Raw genomic sequence first — 17,073 nt, 5'->3', positions numbered from 1 at the left:
TCGGTCAGTCAGCCCGGGTCTCGGGTAGACCAGGACGTCCCTCCTCCCGTGATAGGATGAGAGATCTCCATGATCTCTGGAGGTCCCCATTTGGCTGGCACGAGTAGAGGTGCCCAAAAGAGATACGTCAACGAACTCAAGGCTCATAATGGAGTGGAGTTCATCCCCGAGCAGCTTCTACCAAAGCAGCAACGATTTGAGAGGCAACGAATCATATTTACTGAAGAAGATTCCAGCCACGTCCAGTTCCCTCATAACGACCCTCTGGTCGTAGCAGTGCAGCTCGCTAATCGGAGGGTTAGGAGAGTGCAGGTTGATAACGGGAGCTCGGTAAACCTACTGTTCCGGTCCACGCTGAAGAAGATGGGTCTGTCTGTCACCGAGCTGAGAGCAACCTCCATGATGCTTTACGGATTCTCTGGAGAAGGATTGGCGGCAATAGGAACGATCGAGCTCGTGATCACCTTGGGGGAGGGACATCAGACAGTCTCGAAACTCCTCGAGTTTGTGGTCATCGATTGTCCCGCCGCGTACAATGCCATTTTGGGTCGACCTACACTGTAGAGTCCAAGAACTTTACTTAGCTAAGTTAGATAGTAGTATTATAGTATTAATAGTATTATCTTTATGACTGTGGATTTTTGGTTCAGACCGGGATTTATTTGGACACTCATAGTAGTACTTGTAGATTTTCTAAGTTTAACCTATAGTTTAAGAATATTAATTTTAACCTAAGGTTTGATTAATATGACTGATATTGAGGATAATATTTATTATACTATAAGGTTTAGATAAGAATGAATGGGATTTTAGCACATGTTATGTATGGGTTATTAATGATTAAGTATTTTGAGGATTAAATTTATTAAGGGGAAAATTTGAATACTCTAAGGTCAGTCAGCAGCTTTGAAAACGTTAGATTTCTTAGTCAAAGTTGTTTACTCAATTTGAATTAAGCTAAAAATGTGTAATTTCATGTTTAAATAATCAGCGTATGCCGATATATCGCAGCTATAGGCAGCGATATATCGCAGCACGTAGATACGGAAAACACGAAACGATGCACGTTTGCCTCGGGCATAATGGTCCAGGCGATATATCGCCTATAGGGGGCGATATATCGCCTCCTTCAGCATATTTTGAATGTTTTCAAAATCGTTTCCCATTCAAACCTTCAACCTCTTGATAAGTCCAGCACCTTTCTGAACGAGTCTTCAGCTTCTGCTGAACGATAATTCAAATTATTTTCACTTAAAAAGCCATTATTTTTATTCAAGTTAAATGAGATCTTTTCATTCCTAAACTCTATAAATAGGACCTATTACCCAGCCATTATTCATCTTTTACTCTAAGTTCAGATGGCTGCAAGTTGCTAGGTGAGTGTGAGAGTGTAAACACTTTGGTTGGGAATCATAAGCTTGATCATCATAAGCTTATCAAACACTTGGGAAGTAAGGTTTTATAGCATTTCGGTTCAAGGTTTAGATCGGTCCTATAAGTCTTCAAGGTATTTCTACACTCTAGTTCATTGGTATTATATTATTTTCTTTCTCATAGTCTTCTACTCAGCCTTCTAACCTTAATCTTTATTTTGGTTAGGAAATCTAAGAACTTGCACATAAGTTTTTGGTAAGTATTTTCTCAATGGTTTAGTCCTTCCATTCCTTTCATTTCTCTTCTTCACTATACTCACTCTTTTTCAAATGGTTCTTAGGAGTGTTCCAAAGTCCCAACTCTGTCCTCTTATCCCGGTAATTTTGGTAAGGAAAATAGGATAGAATTCATATGTTATATGTTTTATATGTTATCTTATGGTTTTTATGTTATGAAATATGTTATGATATGTATGTTTGTAGGCTTGGTCATATGACCCATATGACTAACAAGCCCCAAATAGATTATGGGCATATGACCTGCTTAGCTAGTAGGACCCCACTAATCTAATGGGCATATGACTTGTTTAGTCTATGGGACCCCAAGTAATAATGGCCATTATAGTATGTGTATGATATAAGTGTTATGTTATGTTTTTATGTTTCTTATGAAATTTATGTATATGAACTATGTGTTAGATTTTCCGATCACATAGTTAGGTTTTGAACTATGAACTATGTGTTATGAACTATGTGTTAGGTTTTATGAACACGCGCCTGTGCTCCCAACGGGTCCCCGATCACTCGGAATCCGTGTGTCAGGAGGGTCAGAGTAAAAGTTTGCCTTGGAAGGAAAGTTTCAATAGGCAAGTAGTGCAAAACCGCTTGTGAACCGTGTCCCCTAAGCTACTTGGTTTTGCACCCTAAAAACTGGTTATTTCAAACAAGCATACAAGAATTCTACCCAGAAAATTCCCCCAGAAAGTGTACCCTATGGGTCATGCTCCTAAATGGTTTTTTTCTGCGGTCGATGCCCTAGAATAAAAACCTACGCATTTCGTACCAACAAAAAACCATCAAAATACTGCATGCGACTACAGAAACAATTTACCTAAGCAACAGTGAAGGAAAAAATTTAAAAGCATGCACAAACGGAGGACTTACAAAATGTTTTGTTGTGGTGAGGCTGAAAGGGTCGTCTGGGTTGGAATCCTGCTGGGATTGCTGGTACCGGGGTCTCGAAGGAGTTCTCGTGCCTAAATTTCTGGAACGCTGGGAACAGTAACCGGAAGAAAGATAGGGTTTTTGAGACTGAGAAGAAAGAAGAAGATGAAGAAAATGAGAAAATTTTCAAATGAACGGATAGCCCATGCGAAAGGTGGCCACCCCTTTTATATACGTAAAAGGCCAAATGAGGAGGGTCGTTGGATTGCCTTGATGTAGGATACGAGGATCACTACTCGAAAGGCGGAACGACGGCCGAGTATAGGCTAGGCCATTTAATGCGGTTCTCGGAAGATGTACCGTCACCAACCACGATGCTCCACGTATTCGATACCAGCGTGATGGGCGGAATATGAAGAGTCCACAAAGAAGCCTAAAAGCCCCCACTGTGGCCCCAGGTGACGTCATACGCCACGAGCAGGGGCTTGGGGGCAAATGTACGCCCTAATTATCCACGGGCTATTAGCGAGCTGAGAGATGGCATAATTATATCAGCCACGTGGATGACGCGTACCCGGAGCTGCTGTTACAAGGTCCTACCTCTTTAGCTCGAGGTAACCAAAGCCTTAATGAGATAACTAAGGAGGCAAGTCAGAAATATGGACACCACGGGCTAGGAATACAACAAGCTCGAGGCACAAGCTTGAGGTGGCACCTCTAACCCTTTTATAAAGTCAACCACGCAATGTAAATGTGTATATATCGGATATCACGTGTCTGATATATCCCTGAATTCTCGGACACGCAGCATAAACGTGCGTGTTCAGGCACCCACGACTGGGTTGGGCCATGGGCCCATTATCCCCCTTACCTATTGATTAGACCACACTTCATTGTCAGGTTTTAGGAATTAATCATGAATGTCACAGAAGTGACATGATGGGTGAGAAGGTCACGGGATGACCCCCCTTACCAACCCCCCGGTGCCCTCTCCCTATAAATATGGAGACCCTAGGAGTTGCAAAGGGTTGGATTCTATTGTGTAAAGAAATACCCTGTAAAGAATATCAGAGAGATAGCAATAATATTGGCTGGTGGACTATAAGGATTTTAACCTTTGAACCACCTAAAAAAAGTATTTGTGTCACCATTTTATTTTAAGATCATTCATCTGTTACGGTTCACCACTTAGCACTAATTTCACTCTTTATTCTATTAATTATTTGTTGGCGAAGAACCGCGTCAACACTAAGCGTTTTATAATTGAAATTTTATGAACAATTTTATGCAATTTAATGTTGTTGTTTTTTTTTAAAAAAAATCTAAATTCTAAGGAAAACTAAGGCAAAGAAAAAGAAAAGCCTAAACTAAGCAACAAAATAAACAACACAAAAATAAAACAAAGAAAAGAGAATTAAAGTGAAGATAAAATAGAAAGCTTAATCTTTTTTTTTCAAAGATGTATTAAACTAAAACAAAAAAAAATAGAAAATAAATTAAGAAAGAGAAATGAAATAAGAATTAACTAAAATGAAAAAATAATTATATAAATATATATATATATAGTTCTCCTTTTGTAACCAAAAGAAAGGAAAAGGAAAAAAAATAAAAATAAAAATAAATATATATATAAATATTTATTTTTTCATATTTTTTTTGTTTTTTTATATAGATATGTATACATATATACATAAATATGTATATATATATTTGTTTTACCAGAAAAGAAAAGGAAAAATAAGAGAAATATATATATAACTATTTTTTTTTATGATTTTTAGTTAGTTTTTTTAATAATATTAATCAATATAACTAAAAATTATTAAATAAAAAAATTATACTAACACAATATTTATACTAACAAAAATACAAATAAAGTTACTAACATTTTGGTAAAAATTTCACTAAACCTTTGAAAACTACCTCCCCGGCAACGGCACCAAAATTTGTTTAACGTCCAAAATGTGACAACCACTAAGCGGTAGTTGTAGTAAAATTGGGCGGTCGATCTACAAGGAGGTAATTTAAAACCAAAAGATTAGTAGAACATAACACAAAAAATTAGTAACATGAAATAAATAAAAATGGAAATGAAAAGATATTTGAGATTTTGGTATTGTCTTTTTAATGAAATGATAAAGTGAGATAAGTGAAATAAAAGTAAGGTGTAATCAAGAGTTTGAGAAATAGAAAGGTTTCAAGAATCATCCATATGCTTGTTTGGTTACTTAGTTACTTGATTTACAAAAATACACAAGTAAGTAGTTCACATCCCAACAAAAATCTAACATTAAAGTCCATATTCTTTTCTAACAAAAGTTCATTTGAGTTATAAAGTTCTTTGCTTTAGGAGCACAATGTTAATTTTATGAAAAATCTAAAAATGACAAAATACTCAAGAGCAATAATGCAATAGAAGATTAGACATAAAATTATGTATCAATATTACTTTTACTAATTAGAAGCACATAGAAAGAGCATGACTAATCCTATATATTATTAGCACCAGTAAATAAAGATAACAAAATAGAGATGGAGATGAAAGAACATAAATAATTCAAATACATTACATTAAGAACATAGTAAATCAAAGTAGCAAAATAACATCACTAGCATATGGAATCATCTCTAACCTTCCTAGGAAGATTAGGTCATTATGCTCATGATTCTCATAAAATTCTAAGAAGAAAATATGAGAAGAAAGTGAGTAGAAATTTTGATATAGTTTCTTTACTCTAAAAATTACATACCAAATGTGAAAGAAGAGTCCTTAAAAATGAGAAAAATATAAAAAGAAATTAAATTACAAATGGGGTGTACAAAATAAATTTGAAATATTAATAATAAAAATGATTTTGAAATATCAAATCTTATTATTAATATTAACCTAGCTATTTTAGTAAATTGTCATTTTGCCCTTTTTCTAAAACACCACAAAATATGAGCTTAAGAGCTCAAAATGGAAAGGTGCAAGACCCAAAACCCACAAAAATTGGGTTGAAAGGTGGCTGAAAGTGTTGACCAAGTGCAGCCAATAAAGGTGCGCCACGTGTCCAAGTGTTGGCAAGCTTGGGCTTGGGCTTGTTTGAGCTCATTTTGGGCCTAATTCCCTTCAAAAATGCCACATTTTCAACTCTTTTTTTCACTTTTGATTCTTTCAAACTTCTTTCTTTTTCTTTATGCCAAAATGCAACTTTAATTCCTACAAAATAACAATAAATTAAATTATAATCAAATATTTTCATTTAAAAAATAAATGATATTAATTCCATGAAAATATTAATTAAACTTAATTTATTTTTACCATTAAGATCAATAAATATGCATTTTTCACCACTAATCACCAATCACTTGAGAACTCCAAAGTTAAGCGTACTTGACCTGGAGTAGTCTCATGATGGGTGACATTCTGGGAAGTTTTCCCAGAAAGCGTGCGAGTGAGGACAAAGCACGCTAGAAAGACTTGTGTTGGTTTGCAAGGCCAGTCGTCATTCCAAGAAGCAGCCATAGTGACATGGGGCGTTACATTGATGATCCAACCACGCCTCCCACCATCATTATGACGACTGATGTTGCGACTCCGGGAGTCGCTATTGTCAACCTTGAGGATGTTGCTGGGGTTCGGTTTCAGAGGACTAGATGCCAAAGACGCAAGTCAGATTGGTTTGAGGACTACACTAATCCCACGAGAAAAAGACCTCGCACTGATGTAGCTGCACCAGAAGAGGAGGCTACATAGGTGCTGGACCCTCTCAAGAAGCCAGATCGCAAAGAGTATAGGACAGTGTCCAAGTTGCTGCTTGGAGACATCCCCAACAAGACCCCGAGGGATGTAAAGACTGGGAATCACGGTCCAGCGTGGTTTCTGGCGTGAAAGACACCCCAGTCGTGGCTCAATGACGGGGTAAGCCATTTATACCTAATGTTAAGAAATTATGTTTTGTTTTCAATTTTACAAGTTCTGTTTTTATTGACTCAATGGGAGCTCGATAAGAGCTCGATGGGGGGTTACATTGGATCGATATGGCTTGATAGTGGCTCGATGGGAGGGATTATGTTTGAGCTTAGCTCAATGGGAGCTCGATAGGAGCTCGATGGGGGGTATATTGGATCGATGGGAGCTCGATAGAAGCTCAATTAGAAGGGCATTAACTACGTGTTGTTTACTATTTGAGGTTAGATTGATTGGATATCAATAGGAGCTCAATGAGGGGTATATGGGCTCGATATGGCTCGATAGTTGCATGCTTTAGTTGTTGTTTACTGTTTGAGATTAGCTCGATATGAGCTCAATATGAACTCAATTAGCTCAATGTTTAGTTCGACATAAGCTCGATAGGGCTCGATTATAACTCGATTTATTCATTTTTGCACTATTTTTCACCCACTTATGATGATCTTTGGTAACTTTTTATACCGTACTCTCTTTGTAGCATATTGATGCACAACACATGTTTCGTATGCGTCGCAAGTATTTTCCCACGACACATCGCCAGAATGTTGTTGTGCTGAACATTTATTTCTCACAAGTGATATTTGTCCGATATGTTCAGCACATGAAAATTACTGACAAAACAAAGTACATGTGGGATTCTGACGTTATGTCCATGAAAATTGTCGACAAAACATCTCCGATCACGCTACTTTTTCCCCCTTATTTTCTAACCACAATCAGGATCCTTGCAGGTGATATACAACACATCAGTACCAGACTTCTTAATCATAAACTCAAAATTATTCTTCATTGTGAAGAGAGTCGCTTTGGTTTTCAAATCTATCTTGTTCTCAAAAGTCTTCCCAAGGTGTAGTTCTCCCAACGGTACACCGGATGATGGTGTTTCAGATCGACTAGAGGCCATGATATCTTTTTTTGTAAACATGGGAGCACTCCATCTTTATAATCTTCTGTTGAACATATTGGAACGTTCCAGGTATTGTTATATTCTATTCCACCAGGACGACTAGAGCTAGTGCCAGGTGTTCGACGTCCTTGACTTGGTGGGTTTGTCTGTGCAATAGGGCGTACTAGCTGTTCTTGTACTTGTTCAACTTGCAAATCATCAAACATCTCAATCGTCACTTCTGCACTATAATATGCCTCTAAATCGTACCATGAGTCCTCATTATGTTCAGCTACTGAATCGTCATTCACATAGGGGTCCTACTCATACTGGTTGTCCCTCATATCACCAATAGGACCTCCGAAAGTATTGGCTGCTCCCTCAGGTTCGGGAGTGGAAATATGGATCTGTAATGACAATCTTCTTGACAGGAGTGACACACAAGGCTAACATTTCTTTAGATGTTACTCTTAAGAATGCACAGACACCAAGATCACTTCCAACATGAATGGGTGTAAACGATTGGTCGTCGCATGTGTAAGGAACCTCCAATTTCAACTCATACATCTATTTATCAACTTTAAGTTCCTTGTGCAATATGTCAAGAAGTTGCAAGTACGTTACAGTATCCTCCATCAGTACCACCATGCATTGAGGGTCCTTGAAAATCCACTTATTCCCTTGTAATTCCCAAACACCATTGTAGGATAAAAAACGTAGACAATGGAACTTATGTTGGAACAAAAAAAAAAACATAGAAATTGTTAAAAAAAAAACTGTCAATTTTTCACAAAGTCATGAAAAAAGAATATTATCGAGTTTTATCGAGCTTCAATCTAACTCTATCGAGTTACCATCGAGCTCTCATCGAGAGCTTATCGAGTTCTTATCGAGCTAAAAGTTCTTAAACCGAACATAAACCTAACCAAAACCTTCATCGAACCCCTATTGAGCACTATTGAGTAATCACCATCAAGCCACAATCGAGCAGCATCGAACTATTAACATTACATACCCATCTGCCAATTCTCGAGCCTCTATCTAGCTCTTATCGAGCACATATCGATAAAACAACTACACCAAATATTCTAGGGTCCAATCGAACACTTATCGAGTTGCCATCGAGCACAATCGAGCAACAAAGCCTAAAACTATCGAGCTATAATCGAACTATATCGAGTAGCATCGAGCTCATAAAAGAACATTCTTCTACATACCATTGAGCCCCTATCGAACCGTTATCGAGCTCCTATCGAGCAAAAAAAATTGCAGAAAACTCATAAAAACACAGATCGCGAAATCTCTAAAAAAAACTCAAAAAAACATACCAATATAGGCTCAAATCTGTTCAAAATAGCAAAAAAAAATGTAAACAGATAATACCCAACACATAAAATGAACAATCTTCTTACCCATAATTTTTTTCCTCCAAAAACCCTCAAAATGGATGTTCCCTTTGATATTGGTGACTTCACAGAGACAATGAAGATTACTAACAACGATTTCGGCAAGAAAATCATACAAATTCGTGAGTTTTATGGAGAATTTTGTGAGAATGAGAGAGAGAAGAGAGATGAAAAGAAGGTTTTAAGATTTTTGATATAATGAGAGGAGTATTTTAGGTATGAAATGAATGTTTAGCATTAAATTGAAAAGATTAATAGTGCTATGATTTTTTAGTAATATTAGACACTATTAAGTATGAATAGTGAAATGTTCAAATCATGACAAAATTTGATCAAAGTACAAATCTTATAGTTTTGATTAATATGTCTCAGTTAAAATATTATCTTGTGTATACAAGAGCATTGACAATGACGAAGTACTCATTCTATTGTCACACACAGTTTCAGTTTCAGAGTGTTATAATGTTCTTAGAAACTAAAATTGTGAGACCTACATAAACTCTCTTTCCATTGAATTTACCTCTCCATTACTTGTTCTAATAGTCATAAATTTGATCCAAATAACTATTACCTCCGCACACAAGCGGAAATGTCCGGCTCTGCCATTTATAATTTAAAAACAAAATGGACAAACAAATGTACAGAGCGTGATTTAAACTATTTGTCAGAAATTGACAATTTTAGAAAGCTTTGGGCAGCCTCTGAACTCAGTTCTTTATTAACCTGAAATATGTAGATAAAAGGAAAAAAAGAAAGGCCTCAGTCAGAAGTACATTCAAGTCTAAAATGTAAGTATAGGGGACTCGGCATTTATAGCAACATGGAGAAAGCAGCTATGGTCCCTAAAAATGATCGTACAAATAATACTTACGACTTTATTATGAATTCGCTGAAATGTCTTGCAAAATTTCTCTGCGTCTGCTGCACCAACCTACATAATTGAGCATCAGTAGTTATTATAACCATATTGTTTCCACTGCTTTTTCGTGCACATTTGCAATATTTAATTCTTCTGAGGAATTAGTTCTCTATTTTAGTATTTTTTCAATTTTCAGATGATGAAATCAAACGTCTTACGAGGAGAGATTTATGCCACCATAGGAGAACATAAGAAGCTCAACATTCCATCACAAAGGTAATTATTACCTTTGAGTACTATGAAGCATTTTATAGCGTGTCTCTAACAATATGCTAAGGGTAAGGGCTAATGAAACAAGAAAACTCCTAGAATACCTACTAGAAATCTCTATAATCAAGATAATTGCCAATTTCTGTGAAGAACTTCTTTTATTAGTATTAGTTTTACTAGTGATGTAATAGATTAATTGGTAGGAATCCATTGTTTATTTTACAAGTGTGAAGGTATAAATGTGTAAATATCCCAATTTCTGACATGCAGAATAGCATGCCCACCATCGGAGGAAATAAAAAAATAGTAATAAACCTATGCAATAAACTTCATAAGTTGTGATTAAGGGCCTGAAGATGACAGAGCGTAGCACTCACACACAGATCACAAGAACAGTAGTGTATGCCCTGATTTTCCCACGGGCTGATTAGCAAGCTAAGCTGCGGCCTAATCATGACTACCATGTGGACATCCCCAAGACCGAAACTGCCACCAAAAGATCCTACTCCTTAGCTCGAGGTAACCTAAGGGTTCGCCAAGATTGCCTAAAGACTGAGTCCGGACTCAGAAGGCCGCAGGTCGAGTGAAGTATCCAGCTCGTGGTACGAGCTAGAGTTGGAGGCTATGACCCTTTATAAAGTCAACCACGCAAGGTAAACATGCATATATCAGACATCACGTGTCTGATATATCCCTGACTTCTCGGACATGCAGCGTGAACGTGCGTATTCAGACACCCATGGCTGGGTTGGGCCGTGCGGCTCATTATCCCCTTACCTATTGATTTGACCACACTTATGTGTCAGGTTTAAGAATTAATCATGAATGTCACAGAGTTGACATGATAGGTAAGAAGGTCACGGGATGACCTTCTTACCAACTCCCAGTTGTCTTCTCCTATAAATATGGAGACCCTGGGAGTTAAAAGGGGTTGGATTCTCTATTGTAAGAAATATCCTGTAAAAGATTATCCAGCATTTAGCAATAATATTGACTAGTGGAGTAGAAGGATTTTAACCTTTGAACCACTTAAAAAAAAGTATTTTGTGTCACCATCTTATTTCCAAGATCATTCATCTATTTCGGTTCAACATAAACACTAATCCATTTCTCTTCTTTTCTTAATTACCTGTTGGCGAAGAACCGCGTCAACAAGTAGAAAGATAAGAATTGTTGTACTCTTTATTGAATCGGGAAGAAAAGAACAAGCTACTGTTAGGCTGCCCAAGGGCCAAGCTCAACTCTAGTACAAAGTCTACTTCACCAAAAATATGCTTGCCCCAACTCCCTTGCTACTATTACCCCACCCTAAACCCCCCAGCAAACCACAGAAACTCGCCAAAAATACTGACCTAGTACAGAACAATTCAACAAAATGTACTCTATATCCTTTCATATCCCTCGTAAGTAAATCTAATATTAATGGTAGTGTTTATCAGAAAGTTTTTACTGCCAGCTTAAATCACAGAACTTCAACATCTGTCTCTACCACGTACCAGATTAGAACTACGGAACACCAGCATATGTTAGCCAGTAGCACATCATTTTTACGTTAAAGAAACTCCCATATCATGTTTCTTACCAACTCAAACTTTGCTCATAATAATAACTCCAAAGATGTTTTCAATTTTCCAAATGTTCATCAAGGAGAAAAGTCAACTAAATTGAATGGTGTCTCACATTTATCTAGACATTCACTAGTTTCAAATCACATCAGAAAATTTGATAAGATTTGAGGGGGGAAATTTGATAAGATTCAAATCACTTCAAATGTGGTGATTTACTGGTGCTGATAATGAGAGACATGTTGGTTGATATGCTCCAATGTATTCTATAGAGGTTAGAAAGTGGACAAAAATTTGAAGTGTATGTTTAATACATAGGAGAATTGTGCTGTCTATTGTTAATTTATTATTATTATTTTTTACAAGCAGACGATGAGATGTGCATTTATACAGACATTGATCTTAATTTAATAGTTAATATTAAAATAATCATTTATGGGTCGACGATGAGATGTGCATATATATATATATATATATATTTAAAATCAATATGATTAAAACCTGAAGCTGAACATACCTTTCTCGCAACAGCTGACTTGAGCTTCTTCCAAAACGCTTCTGTTCAATTTCACATCCACATAAGCATATAGAAATAAAATATGTACTATAAATTAACAAGTGAAGAACTTTTCTTAGTTATAATGTATTAATGTCACCTTTATGTAACTGGTTAAAAAGCAAAATGAAACACAGTTTGAAAAAAAAATTAATAATTAAAAAATAAATAAAAGATGAAGAAGTAATTTATGAAAGAAAGTAGATTGGAATGAGTACTGCTTGATCATTTCTACCAACTTGAAGCCCCAATTCATTTACTCAGCCATGTCAAGTAGTTCTTACTTCTTCAGAGTTAAGAAACAGTTTATAACCTAAGGATCACCATAAGACTTTTGAAACTCAGGCATGATTGGAAATGAAAAATATATTGTCACATAAGGGAATCAATTAACTGAAACATTGTTCTTTTCTTTTCAAACAAAGAAAATTGCCTACAAGAAGCCCCAAAAAGAGAAACTTTGAAAAAGGGCAGCAAGTCCAGGTAAATGAAATATTCACTTCTTTATGTATTTGTGTAATGAGTAGAGTACACGACATTGATATGCTGAATCAGGAGTCTCATAAGAGGTTATCACACTGAACCATGAACAAACCCAGGTTCTTAGTTAATGATAAATATGCAAAAGCTAGCTAGTACACAGAAGTGGTGCAGAAAGACTAATAAGAAGTAAAAATATGGTCACCAGTCACTAGGCCAAAGCAATAAAATAAAAGGATATCCGGCATTTGCCAAGTCACATAAGTCTCATTACGCTAGTTAGACTAGACAGTAAGCATAGAGATTTCTTTAAATAAAAGTTCTACAAGTGAAAGCACACCATTATGATCAGGTCCTTTGATTTCAACTTGTTTGCTACCTCCTTCTTCCCATGCGTCTTGCCAATCTTTTAGCTGTTACAAAAATAGCATTAATGTCAATTAACAAACATATACACATATACATACAACAAATTTCTCCACAACAAATTTATTAATTTTTTTAAAACAAAACAACGCTACTTGTATTATAAATATGGTTCATAATACAAGAACATAGTGTACAATATCTGTAACTCTCGAAACAAAAAAATTACAGAGTGCATTCAATTAAATTAAGCAGTACCTCTTCATTCTGCGGCGGCTTAGAAGATGATTGTCTACTTGATGATTCAGATTCAACCTGAAACTGCATTCAATTAAGGAGTGATTACATGTACATTGTTCATAGATAAAAAATAAATAAAAAAGAGTGCATTCATATACAAGTCAGTACAGGGTAAAACTTCATAAAGTTTAAACATTGCATTGTAACTTAAATTTATGTCTAACTTGAACAACCTACTTCAAATTCAGGAATCACCACCAACACTAAACCATTTTCCTGGTAAACTTAATAAGTCAGTAGAATCCACTCGCTGCAGCTCATTCTACATCTTAAGAAAGTTCTTTATAAAAAAAAAAAAGTAATACAAAATTCATTTTCATGTTGCGCTAAATTGGTTTGCCCCCATTTCATGTGGAAGAATTAGAATTGCAAGAAATTAGTTTATCTCAGAAAATGACCCTAAGACTAAGGGTAAGTATAGGTCCATAAATCTCTTAGATTTTGTATACACCCAGAGAAGCTATACAGACCACTCAATTTAATCAATCTCTTGCCTCAAGTATTTATTTGAAGGGGAAAAAAAGGTCAGAGATAGTGAGTGTGGGAATCATTACAACAAAATCTCGGGATCGGACGACGGGGAAGAGATCCAAGATACGTCGAAATTCATGCTCGTCCATAGCTTTTCCTCACTGTAAAATCCTAGTTCTCCCTTTCTTGTCGAAGCGGAACTTTGCTTGTGTATTCTTCTGAGTTTCTCTTCTGCCAAACACTCGAAGCGGACCCACCGTTTCTGTTCTCTACTTCTGTTCTGTAACACCACCTCTCTTATTTTTCAAAAGAAAGTTTATTTTATTTTGGTCCCTACGTCTAGCTAAAATTATAGAAATATCCCTCAGTTCCTAAATGCTATTCTTAAATAATCCCTGTTCTTTTCTTTTTTGTCTATTTTATTTGGGAAAATTTGTGGCAAAACTAGTGTAAAAGGTTTAACTTATCAAGTCACAAAGTAATTTTTTTGGCAGCAAAATTCCTTCTTTCACCATTTTTGACGCAGTCATAAGTCATCTTTTGCTTTGTTAGTTTAAAGAAAAAAAAAAGTTTGCTATAAAATCAGTATACTTAAGTCAGCCAAATAATTTTTTGCTCATTTTAATATAAATTGTTGTACCCAAAAAATATCATAAAGAAACAAGATGTCCATTGGGTCCATTTGAGGGAGATAAGCTCTACAATGGCATTATAAAGAAGCCTAGACTCTCCATGAGAAATCATATTGTCCCAAAGTGGGCTGAGGAATGACAACCATCAGTTTTCCAGTGCTTTATCAAGCTTTAGAGTGTGTACGACTAGCCATTGTAACCAGTTAATAGCTAGTTGCTTACATACCCCAAAGAGCATAGATCTTGGATCTTCATCAGGCTAATCACCTCACTCAGGGCGAGAACGCCCAACAAGAAACTCACCATGGAGCTCACATGAAGAAGGAGATCAACGAGATAAGTTAGAAACAATCTTGACCTCTCGTGTTAAAAGAAGATACTTCAACTAGAACCACCAGAGAAAACGAGACACATTCATTAACTCGCCCTCTCATCCATTTTGTGAGAACCAACATAGATCAAACAAAAGTTGCGTATATCATCGCCCGCCTTTCGAACGAGAAGGACATAGCTTAAGTCAAGATTGGACAAAGCCCCAAAAAAAGGATCCTTACTCGGTGGACCACCTTGCATCACTAGAAGTCCTCGAGAGGAATTGTGAGCACTCTTACGAGAAGAAGTGAATGTAGAATCTCGAAGATCCCACTGACACCCTACAAAACCTTAGGAGCACGCCTTTGACATATGCCTCCACGCAGAAGCAAGCTCTTGACACGCCACTTCCCCAATAGCATGTCTCTGACTTGCAACTCAAAAGTTGTTTGACCGACTATAGCAACACAATACCTAATTTATCTTATTAGCCCAAAATTGTAACGACAGTTTTGTAAATTGTAATATTCTTCCTCCTATAAAAGAAAAAAGAAAAATATCCATGGAGAGGAGAGGCAAAAAATTGTTTTTTAAGACAAAAAACTTCAATAATAAGAATACTCTTATGTTTCTTCTTAAAAAACTCTACAACTTTTTCATCGGTCATCACCTCATTTCCTGTTATTCATTTTCACCACAACATCCAACAAACTTAAGGGGAAAGTAACTTCCCCACGACCGTCGGATGGCTTCTCCTGATGAGGTCACGGGGATGATCCAACGGTCAGGGTTCAAAAGGCATGGATCACAATCATTGTTTCTTTGGGAAAAGACGCCTTGGGTTATGAGTAGACATTTGGGATCCAGAGTTGACCCCAAATTAATTGCATGGATGGACGAGCCCAGCAATGGGGTATCGACACGTGGGTTCACTTTTCAGAGTGACGTCAGAGGAAAGCCCAAACGTTTTTCCCTCCAATTTTTTTTAATCACTCCTCTTAATTTAAGTCTCCACTGACCAAGGTCGAGTAGAGACTTGGGGGGAAAATGTTGTCCGTATTTTCTCCTCTGACACGTGGAAACTCACAATGACTAGCTCAAACGGTCTTAGACGGCTCCAAAGTATGTTACCCCTTGAGGGCTCTATTTGAGGCGAAGATCCTTTTAGGTGAGATCACATGTCTCCGCCATTCGGTAAGGTAGATTACTCTCCGAGGCTTGCCCTTGGAACCGGAGGTTCTCCAGCTCAGGAAATTAAAGCGAAGGCTCACCTCCACCAGTGGTCTCTCAGGTCCGAGGTTCCAGTTCTCGAACCTAAGATAAGGCGCCAGGTGTCAGCCAGTGCGGGTTTACAACATCAGAGGAGCACATGACAACCTTTTAGGTGATCCGCATACAGTGTTGTTGATTGTATGATTCGAAAATTCGCATTCCCACTACGTCGTCTGACACGAAAATACACACAGCATGCCCTGATAGCACCAGGGGCATGTTCCCCATGAAGTAGGTACCTTTCTGTAGTGGGCCTCACAGATCTCGCTTGGGCCGTGTCTCTATTCAATGCAGCCCAATGCACTGAATTGGTATTAATCCCCCAATAACGGGAAGAATGTATATTAATTACAAATGATTAGTCTTGACTACCCTATATAAATAGAGCTGGGAGCCTCATTGTAAGGGGTTCGGTTTTTTTAAAGAAAAAGCACATTATACTCAGAGCAATCTAAACGCTGCCTGAGAATAGACCATTGAAACTTGCCATAGCAAGTTTCCAATCCTCTTAATACCAGAGACTCGTGGACTAGGGTTCTTTTATTACCTGAACCACGTAAAAATCATGTGTTCATGTTACTTGTTTCTTTAATCTCTCATTTTAAGGTGTATAGTGAAAAAGGCAGTCAACAAGGACATTTTTGTAATTTTGATCCGCTGAGGGTATAATTTTAAGTATGTGTTATGTTATTAAGACCACATTATTATGTGGATATATTTGCGATATTTAGCACGAGGCAATCCTAGTAAGGGATTTAGCGGGAAAGTCACAACGTGGTCAAATACCCAGTCTGGGTGAGCCTAGGGGTATTTTAGTAACTTAGTACATTAGTGGGGTTTACCGGGAATTGGGAATTTGTTCGATGATTATTTGGGTATGTTGGGGTTAATTGGGAATTTATAGTGTTATTTGAGGTTTAGCAGGAAAAGGGTGATAAAATACAATTTTTCCCTTGGGGGGGCTAGACAACCAAGGTAAGGCTAGGGGCATTTTGGACTTTTCCCTAGCCTTGGATTACCTTAGTCACTTAGAAGCTGTAGGAATTAAGAACAAGCAGAATACTCAACTATCACTCTCTCTCTCTCTCTCTCTCTCTCTCGTTCATCTCTTCTCTCTTGGGCACTTTTGAAATTCTTGAGGAGAAAGACTTGGAAACTTAAAGGTTGGTGCTAGGTATTGATTTAAGGTGCAACTAGGAGGTTGGA

The 17,073-nt window shown here is 37.0% G+C and overlaps 1 protein-coding gene across 1 annotated transcript; it reads right to left on the bottom strand.

The window, feature by feature from the left end:
- Positions 1 to 9,111: 9,111 nt before the first annotated feature.
- On the bottom strand, positions 9,112 to 13,944 carry LOC133788712 (uncharacterized). The gene is made up of 6 exons (XM_062226293.1): positions 13,735 to 13,944; positions 13,139 to 13,201; positions 12,855 to 12,927; positions 11,996 to 12,036; positions 9,656 to 9,715; positions 9,112 to 9,507 (listed from the first exon to the last, which is right to left on the bottom strand). Exons 1-6 carry the CDS (start codon positions 13,798 to 13,800, stop codon positions 9,442 to 9,444), a joined length of 369 nt encoding a protein of 122 aa, XP_062082277.1. The 5' UTR covers positions 13,801 to 13,944; the 3' UTR covers positions 9,112 to 9,441.
- Positions 13,945 to 17,073: the final 3,129 nt, after the last annotated feature.

The sequence above is a fragment of the Humulus lupulus genome, chromosome 7 (assembly GCF_963169125.1).
Source record: "Humulus lupulus chromosome 7, drHumLupu1.1, whole genome shotgun sequence".
NCBI lineage: Eukaryota > Viridiplantae > Streptophyta > Magnoliopsida > Rosales > Cannabaceae > Humulus > Humulus lupulus.
This window is presented reverse-complemented; position numbering and strand designations above follow the sequence as displayed.